The sequence below is a fragment of the Fukomys damarensis genome, unplaced genomic scaffold (genome assembly GCF_012274545.1).
Source record: "Fukomys damarensis isolate Sample0158 unplaced genomic scaffold, DMR_v1.0_HiC HiC_scaffold_25, whole genome shotgun sequence".
Taxonomy (NCBI): domain Eukaryota; kingdom Metazoa; phylum Chordata; class Mammalia; order Rodentia; family Bathyergidae; genus Fukomys; species Fukomys damarensis.
Window position 1 is genome coordinate 16,491,047 of NW_022900937.1, and position 13,486 is coordinate 16,504,532.

The 13,486-nt window shown below is 46.7% G+C and overlaps 1 protein-coding gene across 1 annotated transcript; it reads right to left on the minus strand.

Annotated features, from left to right (window-relative positions):
• Positions 1-340: 340 nt before the first annotated feature.
• Oaz2 (ornithine decarboxylase antizyme 2) lies at positions 341-13,480 on the minus strand. Its single transcript, XM_033756021.1, is given in 6 exon segments — positions 341-1,581; positions 1,991-2,076; positions 2,750-2,925; positions 3,803-3,883; positions 3,885-3,960; positions 13,433-13,480. Coding segments are annotated over 6 exon segments (570 nt in total). The 5' UTR covers positions 13,453-13,480; the 3' UTR covers positions 341-1,450.
• Between the last annotated feature and the right edge of the window lie 6 nt (positions 13,481-13,486).

Consider the following 13,486-nt stretch of genomic DNA (forward strand, 5'->3'; position numbering starts at 1 on the left):
AATAAATGTTTTTCTTCAGGAATAGAAAATGTCAGCCAGCTTCATGCAAACCCAAAACCCAGTTTTAGGACCCAGACTTCCTACGGGGCCTCTATTGTGGACGCAGCTGATATGCACACACCTGTCTCTCCAGGGGACTCCTGCAGCACGTCCCAGACTCCTAGCAACTCCACGCTTCACAGTATAACGTGGCCCCAGAGACCTTGACAGCTTATTTGCCCTATGTCATTGCAGCTTTTTCCAAGCAGCATGTTAGTTTGGCTCTGGACTCAAAAGACACTGGAAAGAAGTTGGTCCTGGTATAGGGGGAAAAAAAAACAACAAAAAAACAGACCAAGCACAGCTTTAAATCAGTTTATTGACACAGTAACACAACACACTTGCCTCCCTGACACCCTCACTCCCCTCACCCAGATGTGATCTCTTCCCCCTTTCCTCTCCCCTTAGATCAAACTCTTCAGTGGAAACAGAGGGGCAGGTCACCGCCATACCCAGGCCTACCCCTTGGCCCTGCAGAGCAGGGTCTCAGGCACTGCTCAGAACCTGCTGGGGGAGGCAGGCAGCACTGTGCTCAGCCAGGAAGAGCTTTCCCATCCCTAAGAACAGATTCCCCAGAGTTCCCGGGCCCTGAGTTGCTATTTTTCCTCTCTGTTCTTCATGACCCTAAGGAGGAGACCTTGGGACCTGGGCCATAGGAGAAAAAAACTCCTGGCGGTAACTTGAGACTTGAAGTTTGGCTAGTGTTTAAGGCCCAGGCACCCTCCCCCGTGAAAAAGCCCTGGTGGTGGGAGTGAACTTCAATGCCTCTATTTAAAATGCAGATAACATTAAACAGATTAAGCCAGCTTAACCAAATGCCAGAATAACACTAAACTGTAAAGAAGGAACCGTAGGTCATGACCTGCTTACACCAGGCCAGACAACAAATGCACACAGAGAAGCCAAAGTGAGGTGTCAAAAACAACCCAAGGACACTGCCCAGGAGCCAAAAGCTTATACTCAAAGTCCCTGGGGTGACAGGAAGCAAAGAAAATACATAGTCTTAAAAATTGAAACAGAAAGCCCAACAGCAGGGGAACTGCAGCCTGACAGTGCTGCCCACCAGCCCTCCAGGCCTCACCCCTGGACCCAGATACTCCCTCCCCTTCTAGGCAATGCCCTCCCCTAGGCTAGATAGAGCACGTCACACAGCGCAGTTTAAAAAGCTTCTAATGCCAGTTCATAAACCTCTTCATTTACTACTGGTGATTACATGTGAATAATATGTTTATACTGTTCTTTATGGAAAACAATTTCAACAAGTCAGCTCCAAGAACACAGTAGGCAACCCTTACCCTGGACCCCTCAGCATCCTTCCCTAGACAGGAAGGAGCTCTCTCCTGTGTCCCAGGGCTGCCTAAATTCCCCTCTTCCCCCACTGTGGCTCTTGGGCAAGCATCCTCTATGACCGTTAGTCCTCATCGGACAAGTTCTGGTCCAGGGGGTAAACCATAAACATCACATCTGGCCGAGAGGGGACGCAGGGATGACCTGGACGTACAATCTCAAAGCCCAAGAAGCTGAAGGTCCTCAGGAGTGGAGCTGTAAGAGATAGAGCAAAAAAAGGAATCTGATGAGAAGTACAAGTTAAGGCTCAACTTAAGGGAAAACCCCAAAGAAATGAACAAGCACTAGCCAATGGTGAGAACCTATGGCACACCTGTTGTTTTTCTTTTAATACAAAGCATGTTGATGTAGGAGATGTTTTTTCTAAACTGAAATCTCAGTACTCAGCTTTAACTGCAGTGCTGGCACTTTGTGACACAGTGAGTTTTGGGTTGTAGTTTAAATGCTCATCTCTGTGAGGTTCACCATCACCTTCACCAACCCTTGGGCGCCTCCCACAAGCCCTGATTTCCAGGGTTCAAAAGGCCAAATCAAGAGTCCCCCTGACTGTATGAGACCCCTCCAGCTTCTGGGCTGTAAGTCTCAGGCTGCTGTAGTTACTCACCTCTATCTTCCCGGCCCTTCCTGAAGCAGATGAAGACGTAGTTCACTTTCATCTTCTCTTCAGCAAACTCCAGCAGTGCTAACAATCTGCAGGAAGTAAGGAACTACTCAGGCCCACCACAACCTCCCCAGACCTCCCTCTTACCTCACTCCCCCAGAAACAGGGCTTTCCTGAGCCTAACAGCAGTATAACATAGAAGCTCCAGGGAGAAAGTTCTCATTTCATTACTCTATGATCCCAGTATTAAGAGAAAAGCCACATTCCCTGAGAAAAATGTGACTGAATTCTCTCTTCCTATAACGGTTCATCTCAAACACTAACCATCTTAACTAATAAGGTATGGGATCTAGAGAGAAGACAGTTCTTCAGGGATCACTGCCAATGAGTTTCCTTAAGAGGTGGGGGCAGGCAGAGAACTTGGGCTGCACAGAAGGCCTTGCCCAATCCAGTTGTAGCCCACTGTGTCTGAGCTTCCTGGCCACTGTAGGATGGGCTAAAGGGAACCTGCTGTCTGCTAGGAAGTGTGAACTAAGGGGCTATTAATTGGTAGGCACTTGATTAATGTGGTAATGATCTACTTTAATAATTAGAACCTACAGCAGGCCTGGGTTACTGCCTAAAAATAACCTGTTACAAAATGGTATGTGCTTAGGAAAACTAGAGCTAGGGGAGAATGCAAAGACTTCTACAAATCTGTTATCCCCCAAAAAACATACACCCTTCTCCGCAAGGGGGCCTCCTTCCCCACTTGCTCCTTACCCTTCTTTGCTCCCATCAGCTAATAATCCATCTGGGATTTCTACAAACAGGCTCTGGCTGGACAGGACTGCATCCCAGGAAGAGACCTTCACCTCGGTGACCTCATACTGAAAGTGGACAATGTGAGGTTTTCCATCATTCACAGGGAGGTCCTGGGTCACAGTGAGCTTCTCGTCCTGGGCGGGAAAGCAGGTAGAGGCCCAGATCGCTACTGTTTGTGGCTACATCATCTACTTCCTAAGCCAGGTGGCCCTAGGAGTCCCTTCGGCCAATCTCACAGTAGCACGAGACAAAGAGCATGCTGGAAATGTCGACCTGTATGCTGACCATTGCTCAGACCAGATGATGTTGGTAAAAGCAAGAATAATAACAAAATGTTTACCAAGTATTCCTTAGCTGCCAAGTAGTATGTAAGATAGTGTCCTCTATACTACCACAATCCTTAGGACAAGCACTTGAGACAGACACTCCTATCTCAATTTCAAATCTGAGATAACAAGGCCAAGAGCAATCAAGCAATCCACCCAAGCTCCCACAGTAATAAATGGCAAAGCTAGATTCAAACCCAGGTCTCCCTGACCTGAGTACCTTTGCTCTTCTCCAACATCATATTTTTTTCCCTCCCCTCCTAAAAGGGAAACATCAAAAACAAATGCTATTTGTGCTCACTTTGGCAGCACATACTACTACTAAAAACAAAACAACTATTTGTGAGGGTTTAGCTCCAGCCCCAAACAACCAAAGCCTGCTTTCAGGTAGACTCAAGGGGCCTGTATTTATCTCCCTTGGGAATGATTTCAAGTGACTAGAACTCACACACCCTACTACCCATCCATCCCAGTCTCACGCCTCAATCTTTCAGCAGAGTAAAAGGCCAAAAGCAGTGCTAAAACCCACTCCTCATCTAGAATTCAGGAAAAGCTATGTGGCAGCTTAGTTGAAAAAGTCCTTCCCAGTCCCCTTACTGGCCTGGCCCAGGGATCAGCAGGACTGACAGAGCTCAATGCCCCTGGCAGAGCAGTGATGCCCACGCTTCCCTGCCCAGCCTCTTACCTTATATATTAGAGCTGAGAGAGAAGGATCCCTGCCGCCCCCTCGCCCACCGGGGATCTTCGACAGTGGGTGAGGGGCATCAGGAGCACCACAGAGGCCCCGGAACAATGTGCCTGCAGCACTGGAGCTGGGGACAGTTACTCAAAGGCAAAATACTACTGCAAGAGAAAGAAGACCAAGCAGTGAATACCAGGACTTCATTAGCCCAAATTCCCCAACACCTGCCTTGCTCTCCCTATGCAGTGTTCTAAGGGTTCTCCACTGCCCTGTCCTTCAGGCTTTTGTTTGCAGAACTGCTGTGAACAGCTCTCAAGGAACCCTCATGCTGAAGAGGTACAGCACATCCCAAAAGAGCCAAGGGAGCCAGCCTAGGTGGACATGTCTAACCAGAGGAGTATCGATCTAAGATCTCCTGGGCCACGATTTAGCTCAGTGGTGTTGCGCCTGCCTCACAAGTGCAAGGTCCCGAGTTCGATCCTCAGTGTGGGAAAAAAAGATCTCCAAACCAAATTCTGCAGCACTGAGCATGCCTCAGAAGGAACAACATTCTGGCTTGCATGCTAGGCCTCCACCTCTGTGGCAAAATCCCAAAGCCCACAGTTTTTTCAGGCCCAAGAAAGGCCGGCCTTGGGAAGTCATGCGGACTGGGTCAAGTTCCCTGAGGAACTCCCAAGACTACTTTCCAAGTGATACCACACTGGAGTGAAGGAACCCAACTCCCTTCTAAAGAGTTAAGAACAAAACAAAATCCAAGACTCTGGCTCCCAGAGCAGAAGTATGCATAGATTATGGTATCTGAGTTTGTGCCCGGCTTGGCACTGAATGCTAGGCCTCCTTGCCCTTCTTCACTAGTCCCTTCGTGACCTGTGCATAGAAATGTGGTCAGAAGAGACACTCAGGTGTAGGGCACAGAAGGAGGACCTTGAGTAAGGGGTAAAAAGCTCCAACAGAAGCCTCCTATCACCTCCCTTACTAGTGACCATGATTTTCACATTGACCTAGAAGCTCTAGTCTGTTCCACTGCACCTTGGAATCTGATTTAGTGGCTCCTTAGGCTGACCCCAGGCCAAGGACATGTGAAGAAGGACAAGAAATAAATTGTCTCTGCATGTACACCATGACTCAGCAACAGGCCTGTCCCACAGCCGGGGCACCTGGAAGGCAGGGGACAGGAGTGCTGCAGAAGTATGCCGGGGCTAGTTCACACGAGTGTGTGTCCTCCCCAAGGACCTGGTTAATGACATCATGTTGGCAGCTTGAACCAGCCAAGTGGGAAGTACTTACATTAATGCCAATTCTGGGTTATTCTATGTGGAAAACAAACTGAAAGCACATGGCAACGATACAAAAAGCAAAGGGAGGGCTGGGGATTTAGCTCAGCGGTTCAGTGGCCTACCTTGCAAGTGCAAGGACCCGAGTTCAATCCCTGGTACCAAAAAAAACAAAACAAAACAAAAAAAAAAGCAAAGGGGCTAGGGCTGGGGATTTGGCTCATTGGTTCTACTGCCTGCCTTGCAATCGCAAGGGCCGAGTTCAATCCCCAGCACCCCCCAAAAAAAACAAAACAAAGGGGCAACTGAGGAGAACCCCTCACTCTAGCAAACCATTAGCATTCCAGCTGAGACAGAAACGGACTCTTCCAAAACTCACTACTACACTCCTAGTGTCTGATCTCTCAAGGGATTTCACCTGGTGCCTAAAAGCATACTTGAAAGTTGCCAAGCACACCGAGTTCCCAAGCCAATATTTATGGACTGGAGCAGCATCAGGATCACTATCTGCAGATAAAAACCCTACGCCCCATACTCCTTTCTCTAGAAAACCTCAGGGCATCCTTACTCCTCTCCTGTTACCTTTACCAGCAGCAACTAATAGGGTGTTGATAGAGGACTATGCTAAAAAATTTCAAGGAGAGACATAAATTCTGATTTCCTCTTCTCAAGTATTAAGAGGGGGGCCAGGAATTTGGCTCAGTGGTTCTGCCACCTGCAAGTACAAGGGCCCAAGTTCGATCCCCGGCACCAAAAAATAAAATAAAATATTAAGAGGCAGAACTATAGTGTCCAGGTCAGGAAAAATAAGACGAGGGTAAGGGGTTTCCCCATGGAAAAGTACACCCTTCACACACAATATGACTCCTTTCTCATTCTCCAGTGACCATTTTTGGCCTATGTTGAGGTTCCTGTGGGGACATCATCAGGAAGCCTGGGCCACTGAAAAGCTGGCTTGCTTGCAATGGTCACTGGAGCTCGTCCAAGGACTGGGCGATCGATGTGATGTTGCCCTGCATGTTAGAATTACTTGAGTTCACAAAACAAGTAGATCACCAAGATCCTTACAATTCTAAAATTCTGGTGCCAGACTCCTGATTAAGGAATTAAAGGGTACCTTGGTTCATGAATGCTTTTAAGGACAATTTAGTTTGCAAACAAGTGTCTGGTAAAATTTTGGGTTTTTTTTTTGTTTTTGTCTTTTGGTACTGGGGATCCAACCCAGGACGACCTTGCACTTGCAAGGCAGGCACAGTACCACTGAGCTAAATCCCCAGCCCTTTTTTTTTGGTACCGAGTATCGAACTTGGGACCTTGCGATTGCTACAGCCCCAGTGAACTAAATCCCTGGCCCCAAAATCTTGTTTTTGTTTGCAAACTCTGCATCGGGTAAAGAACATGACTGACTGTGGCAGTCTTTCCCACACAAACACAAAGGTGGCCATCTTTTCCAGAATCATGGGATGAAGTAAGTTCATGAACCAAGGTATCACTGCATTCACCAAATAATCTTTACACCCACGAGCTACACTGAACCCCTGACCTGCATTCCAACTAACATCATGATCCTTTGCTAATTTACCAAAGAAATAACAAGAACAAAGAGCAAGCCTCTGGAATCACAATACAGTAGGTTACTTTGTCGTTGTTGTTAAGAATCTCCTTTAGTTTCCTACACATAATCCCTGGAGTTTGCCTTATGTCTGCCACTAATCTAAGAGCTTGTGACATTTCTGAGTTTCTGATCTCTCTCTCCTCTTCAAATAAATGCAAGAAGCCCATACCATGATAACACATCATTTACTTCCCTATTCACACAAGAGGATGGTGGAGAGGCTTTGCTCTTCCTCATTAAACCTGCAGAAGAAAACGTGTGAGGGGAGAAGAAATGTTTCAGGACCTCATGGTGGAATCCAGTTCTCTAAGAGAAACAGCTGAAGTGTGGGATAGTAGTAGACCTTAGATCACAATAACTATCTTCATTGTACATTATAAAGCACTTGTTATTAGTTGCTTGAAATGAATGACAAATTGTTTATTTCAAAAACTCTGGGGGCTGGGGATTTAGCTCAGCAGTTCGGTGGCCTGCCTTGCAAGCGCAAGGACCTGAGTTCAATCCCCGGTACCAAAAAACAAAACAAAAAAACCCTGATTATCATTTCTGAAATGAAAAGCAAAAAGATGTACATATATTGGTTAGAGAAATTAAGGAGCATAAAATTTCCCAGGAACAGTCTTCTCTAATACTGACTTTAGTGTTCAAATGGTACAGCATCAAGGTTTCATTTGGAACAGTGAATCCTAGAAGAATTTAATCACAAGAGATGTGGCTTCTAAACACAGCTCTCTGTCACCAGGTCCAAGTTAGGTGACATTTCATATTCCTATTAGTCTTATTTGTAACTAGCTCAGCTTTTTTCAATCCTTCCTCATATCCTGGTCACTCCACTGGAAGGCAGCCATGATTTAATCACCACCACCCACAGAAACTCAGTTCTCAGTCTGAAAAGATCAGGCTAAGGACATCAACTATATCACACTGGATCCAGCTGTCCCACTGAGCTGCTCCTGCTTTTGGAGAAGAGCAAACAGATCATGGTGGAAATAAGCGTCAGTATCCAGCATCCATGCAGCTCAGGAGAGAGGGGAGATGAGAGCCAGTCTGTTAGTGCCTTTATCCTCAGCTGGGATAGGACATGCCTTTGCAAACACTCCTGAGGATACACACGTGCTACTCTTGTACTACATCCTACTGCTCCTAATTTAAAGCATCTGTGAAACCACTTCTGAAATGTACTTAGCAGGTCCTAATTTCACACACTAGCTACCAACAGGCAGTGTATGCAGCAGATGTATTCCTGGAAAATGTTGATGCTAGATCACATTTTTATAATTTCAATCCTATTTTTAAATCGCTAGGGTACTTATTATCTAAGAATTAACCCTAAAATCTCTCGATAAAGGACCTTTGGTTAAAGAATCACTTCCAGGACCAGAGATGTAGCTCAGCCACACTGCACCTGCCTGGCAAGCATGAGGCCCTGAGTTCAATTCCGGGTAACAAAAACAAGTTGACTTTGTGTTGGTTTTGATTTTTATATTTAGTATGCACAAAGCAGGGTACAGACTGCTACACAAACTTGAAACTAAACATAAAATTCTGTAGCCACACAATCTAACAAATGCTTGAATTCAAATATGATTCATAAGTTGTTCTGTTTTGTTTTAAAGGCAAGGTCTCACTATGCAGTTCAGGTTTACACTCACTATGTAGCCCAGGCTGGCCTCGAACTCACCACAATCCTCCTGCCTCAGCCTCCTGAGTGCTGGGATTACAGGTATGCATCACCATGCCTGGCATTTCAATACACTTTTGATCAGTTTCACTTCAGTTAATGACCTCAACCCATACAAGTCTGCACCCTTTTCCCCTCATCTCTATTACTTGTCAGAGAGAATCAGATGGCCTTGGAATTACTTACCTTCACAAAACCAAATTCCCAGTATTCTACATTTATTTCTGTCTTATTAATGGCTCACACCCTGCTTCATGGATACCCATGCTGTCCTAGCTTCCTGAATACAGGCTGCTTTTACTTGGAGACTAGGAATATCTCTGATGACTAATCCTTACATAAAAGAACAATCCACGGTTCCCAAAACACGTAGCCAAAGAGAAATAGGAAGAAAGGTGGGAGGTGGTGGCCACCTCCAGTCTAGTGTGACCGTATAGGCCTATTTCCAGCTGCCAATTCCCCTTTCCATCTAAGAAAGCGGCCCTGGGCAGATGCCAGGCATAAGTCATTTCACTAGGGCTGTTATGCCTTCCAGAGGGAGTCTACTTGCTAAGCATGCTTATAAGAAAATGACATCATCACTCTGAATCACAGGCTGAGGCAAATTGGGTTTTGGTTCATTCTTCACAAGAAACACATGTACAATGGCAGCTAGAACGTCTGTGCCACCCGAGGATTGCTTCTCACACAGCTGACAGTGGCACATCTGCCACACCACATACCAAGGGTAGCTAGATAGCTAAGAAATCATGCTTTAAAATAAGACTTTAACTTTACACTTGAAGTACTTCAGTCTGATTGGTATAGAAAGCTTATCACACAGTCTCCAGCCTTCCCTCCCAGGATAGAATTACATCATTGTTTATATGTACTGAAAGCCTAGGAAAATTTCTTGAGGCTATGAAGCATTTTACGCTGCTGCTACTGCTAACCAGAAACTACCTGTCTTGTTCACTTGAGATAACAAAATTCTTGCTCACCTAATTGGCCATTTCTGGTCTGCAGCTTTCAATTAGCTTTCCAAATCATGGCACTAACTTGAACCAATGTTGCACTGTTTCAAAGGGATGAATTACTTTTTTCTAGAAATACACATTTGTAACATTCCTCTCTACCCCACTCCTCATTCCCCTTTTTTATACTTCTGAGCAGCTCTGAGGCTAAATTTGGGTTTCTTGGCAGAATGAGGAATTGCTATTATTAGTCTACGTTGCTTTCTGAAATGCATCTCCAATTTGGGGGGATCCCTCACTATACTAGAAGTTTCTCTTCCTCTGTAGGGTGACCTTGAAGGCACAGCTTAGAAAACTGACTCCACCACCTTCCGTGCTCAATAGGCCATAGTCCAATAAATAATTTTGTCACCAAAAGCTAATTCTCTGGGAAAAGAAAGATATTCCATTACCCAGGAAACCCATCCATGAAAATGTTCAGGATAGCTCATGTGCCCTGTCCAAGAGCTTCCCCACGCCCATGGGCACACACAAGACCCACCTGCAGAACTGGCTATGTCTCCCCAAAGTCCATTAGCACACAGACTGACTGCGACATGGCTATGAAGCCAGGGCTAGCTTCTCCACATACTGTACTGTCGCAAGTCACCAAGCAACAAGCCTCAGAGAGATACTATCTCCCTGCTCCACCAATCCAGGCAGAAAGACCACAAAGTGTGGCTTCCTCTTGGATTTAAACCTTATGTTCAAAAACATAATAAAGGGGCTTGCACTGGTCTTCCCTCCCTGACCATCAAGAATTTTGAAGGGATTTAGCTCAGTGCTTCCACTGCCTGCCTCGCAAGCACAAGGTCCTAAGTTTATCCCAGTACCAGAAATAAATAAATAATAATTTTGACATTTTGGAGGTACAAATCAGAACACTGGAAAGAGGGAGCCTTGTTTTCAAAACATACTGCCAGCTCTTCCGCAACTACTTCTTCCAGGAAACTAAGCCTCCACCTCCCGAGTTTCTTCCCACTAGAGCTGGAAAACCCATCCCCCATCCAATGAGAGCTAAACTCCCAGCCAACTCCCCTCTCTTCGGATACAAAACACCAAGAACACAGACTGGAAAAGCATCCGGCTCTTATCTCTTAACGGAATTCCTAGTCAGGACTCTACCAGGATTCCTTTTAGAAAGTTTGAAGCAGGCCAGAGGAGGCTGGGAAACATGCTATGGAAACAGGACTGCCATAACTCAAAGAAACCAGACACCCTGCACACAGCACCACCCCACCCCCAGGCCAAAGTGGAGGAGGCTGATCCAAGGCCCGTTCCTGCCCAGGGCCTGGCAGGCCAGCTGGCTCCTCCCTCCACCTGCCTCTCACAGGGCCAAGCCCCTCGAATTACTAACACACTAAGCAAGGGCCCTGGAGACAGGCAAGCCTGTTTTGCCACTTAGGAGGCTGGAAGGAATCATAGATCTCACCCAACCCCCTCTACATGTAAGCACTGGCTAAGTGAAGAAAAATTAGGTCCCTCAAGACTTAGTTGGTGAAGACCATTATAGGTTGTCCCAAATGCTCAACTCTCAGCCTGCAAGCAACTGACCATCTGCCTGGAGTGATGGCACACGTCTGTAATCCCAGCACTTGGGAGGCAGAGGCAGGACTGCCATGAGTTTGAGGCCAGCTTGGCCTACACAGTGAGTTCAATGCCAGACTGAACTACATAGCAAAAAAAAAAAACAAAAAAACAAAAAACACAATGGCCATCTACACCAGATCACTTCCAATTCAGGACTCCAGAAAATAGCTGCTGAGAGGCCCCACCTTTCAGGCCCCTGTGGCAGACACAACAGGAGACAAAATCACCTTGAATACCCCTTAAGCAGGTTCTGCTCTAGGTTCCTCTGCTTCCTCTACCCCTATACTTGTCCTATACCTCTCATCTCTCATACCTGCCACCCACCCTCAGCACACACAGCCTTCCTTACAGTTAAGAGATTTTGCATCCAGCACCACCTAAGTTAAGCCATCTCCACCTTCCCAGCTCCAGAGACTTGGGTTAGAGAAGATAGAATCAAAGAGCAGAGGAGGGGATGGAGGTGAAAAGACTCAGAAAAGGAAAACATGGGATTGTAGGAAAGGAGGGTTTAAGAATCAGGGATAATGAGTCAGGACAACTTTCCTTCCAGGTGTAGAGAACAAATGGAGTGAGGGGAACAGATCAGAGTTTGAGAACTGATAGGGAAAACCTGGCTAAGCAGCTGGAGGTAGGACAATGTAAGAGGCTGTGGCAGGTACTGTATCTAGGGTACTTCTGGACAGTCAATAACAGATAAAAGATGAAAATATTCCTGAAGCAGACTAGGTCCTAGAAGTAGAGAAAAGCTGATACCTACAAATGGAATATTATGGGAAAGGCTAAATCCTGGGGGTTGGGGAAAGTGTTTTTCAATTCTAGCTCTACATTTGAATTTCCTGGGGAATTTTTTAAAATTATGCTATTAACCAGGCACCACTCTAGGACACCACGGCCAATATGTGAAGGGGGGGCCTTGGTAACTGACTTTTCAAATGTATAACCAGGGTCAAGAAAGCGCTGAGATGCAAGAAAAACTGCAAATTTGGCCTGAATATTTAAGGATAGCGCTGTTAAAAAATGAGAGATGGGAAGTTAAGAGTTCATGGAGTGTGAAGGAGCCCAAGCTTGAGAAGAACCACGGGTGGCAGTTGGAGCCCTACATGAAGAAAAGCAGTAAGGCAGGCTGTATGTGTAAGAGGAAGTAAAATCTAGCTTTGGAGAAACCATGGCACCTTTTAAGAAGACTCACGGGGCATGGGTCTGCTTGCAAAACAATGAGGCCTTACTGAGGGGCAGAGGCTGGAAGGTCAAATTTGAGGACAAATGGGCTGGTGTGGGGAACTAATGAGCAGCAAAGATTGAAAGGGGACACTAACAAGTTTTTTTTTTAAAAATGAAGATGGGAATGAACCCATCTGAATTCCAGAAGGAGCCCACCTGTTAGACAGGAGCAACTAGAGTTAAAACTGAGAGTGGGGAAGTGTTTCAGTGAAAAGCATCTGGGGCAGAAATATGGGATATATCTGAGGGAGATGCAAGAAAGGCTGCCTTGGAAAGAGAGAAAAAGAAAATTGAACAATCAATTCTGTCTAGTTTGGGCAGGAGGAAGGTTAGAGGATCCAAGTGTGGAAATCCTCTAGTGCTCACTTCAGAAAGATGTGCAGCCTCTCTCCAATTTGTGGGGGCAACTGGGACTGGAGAGTGAGGAAACTTGCTTAGCCCTAGCGACTGATCTGAAGACACTGAGGTGCAAGGCCTCGGAAAGAGGGTTCTGTGATGGAATAATCCTAACATGGGGTTCAAATAAGAGAAGGGTAAGAGAACAAGTTGGTGGATAATGTTTAGAGGGCAGGGCGTTTAGGAAATTGTTGGGAGGACACTATTGGGATCACAGGATAAAGGAGAGAAATTAGGTCCAAAGTGTTTGAAAGATAAAAGATATGACGTTGGGAAACGAAAAATGGGGCCTAACTGGGAGAGGGGTGCGGAGGGAGGGAGGGAGAGATGAACCTGTAGGGCTGGGCACCCTGAAAACGTTCTAAGTCCTGACCAGGGGGCATGAGTGGGGTACTGGGTCAGGCTGAGAACTAAAGGCTGGAGATACGGGGAGCGGGGCAGAGGAGCGAAGAATCTGGCTGGGGTGCAATTTTCACTAAGCGAATTCAAACCGGTTCGGTGACTTACAGGGGTAGAGAGAGAGATTTGGGGACGATGGGAACCAATTCAGGGAATCTGTTTACGGGAGAAAGCCTAGTGTGGGGAAGTGGGCATCATTCGGAGGGGCTTCAGGAAAAAGGGGACCCAAATGGAAGGCTGGGTCCGGGTTGAGGGGATTTTAGGGTACGAGGAGGCCCAGATGAGGGGGATGGGCTGGACTGGAGGGAGGGAGGGGGCTAAAGAAAGGAAGGAGGCCCAGTTTCGGGGCTGGCCTGGGGCTGGGCCGCCTGAGGCGGTGACAGGACCCAGTCGGGGTACCGGGCCTAGTGGGGGTTGGCTGTTTAGGGGGAGGATGGGGGCGGGGAGCTTGGGCCGGGCCGTTACCTGTCCTGGGTGTTTATCATCCTCGGCGGCTCTGCTCAGGGTGGGAGGAGGCGG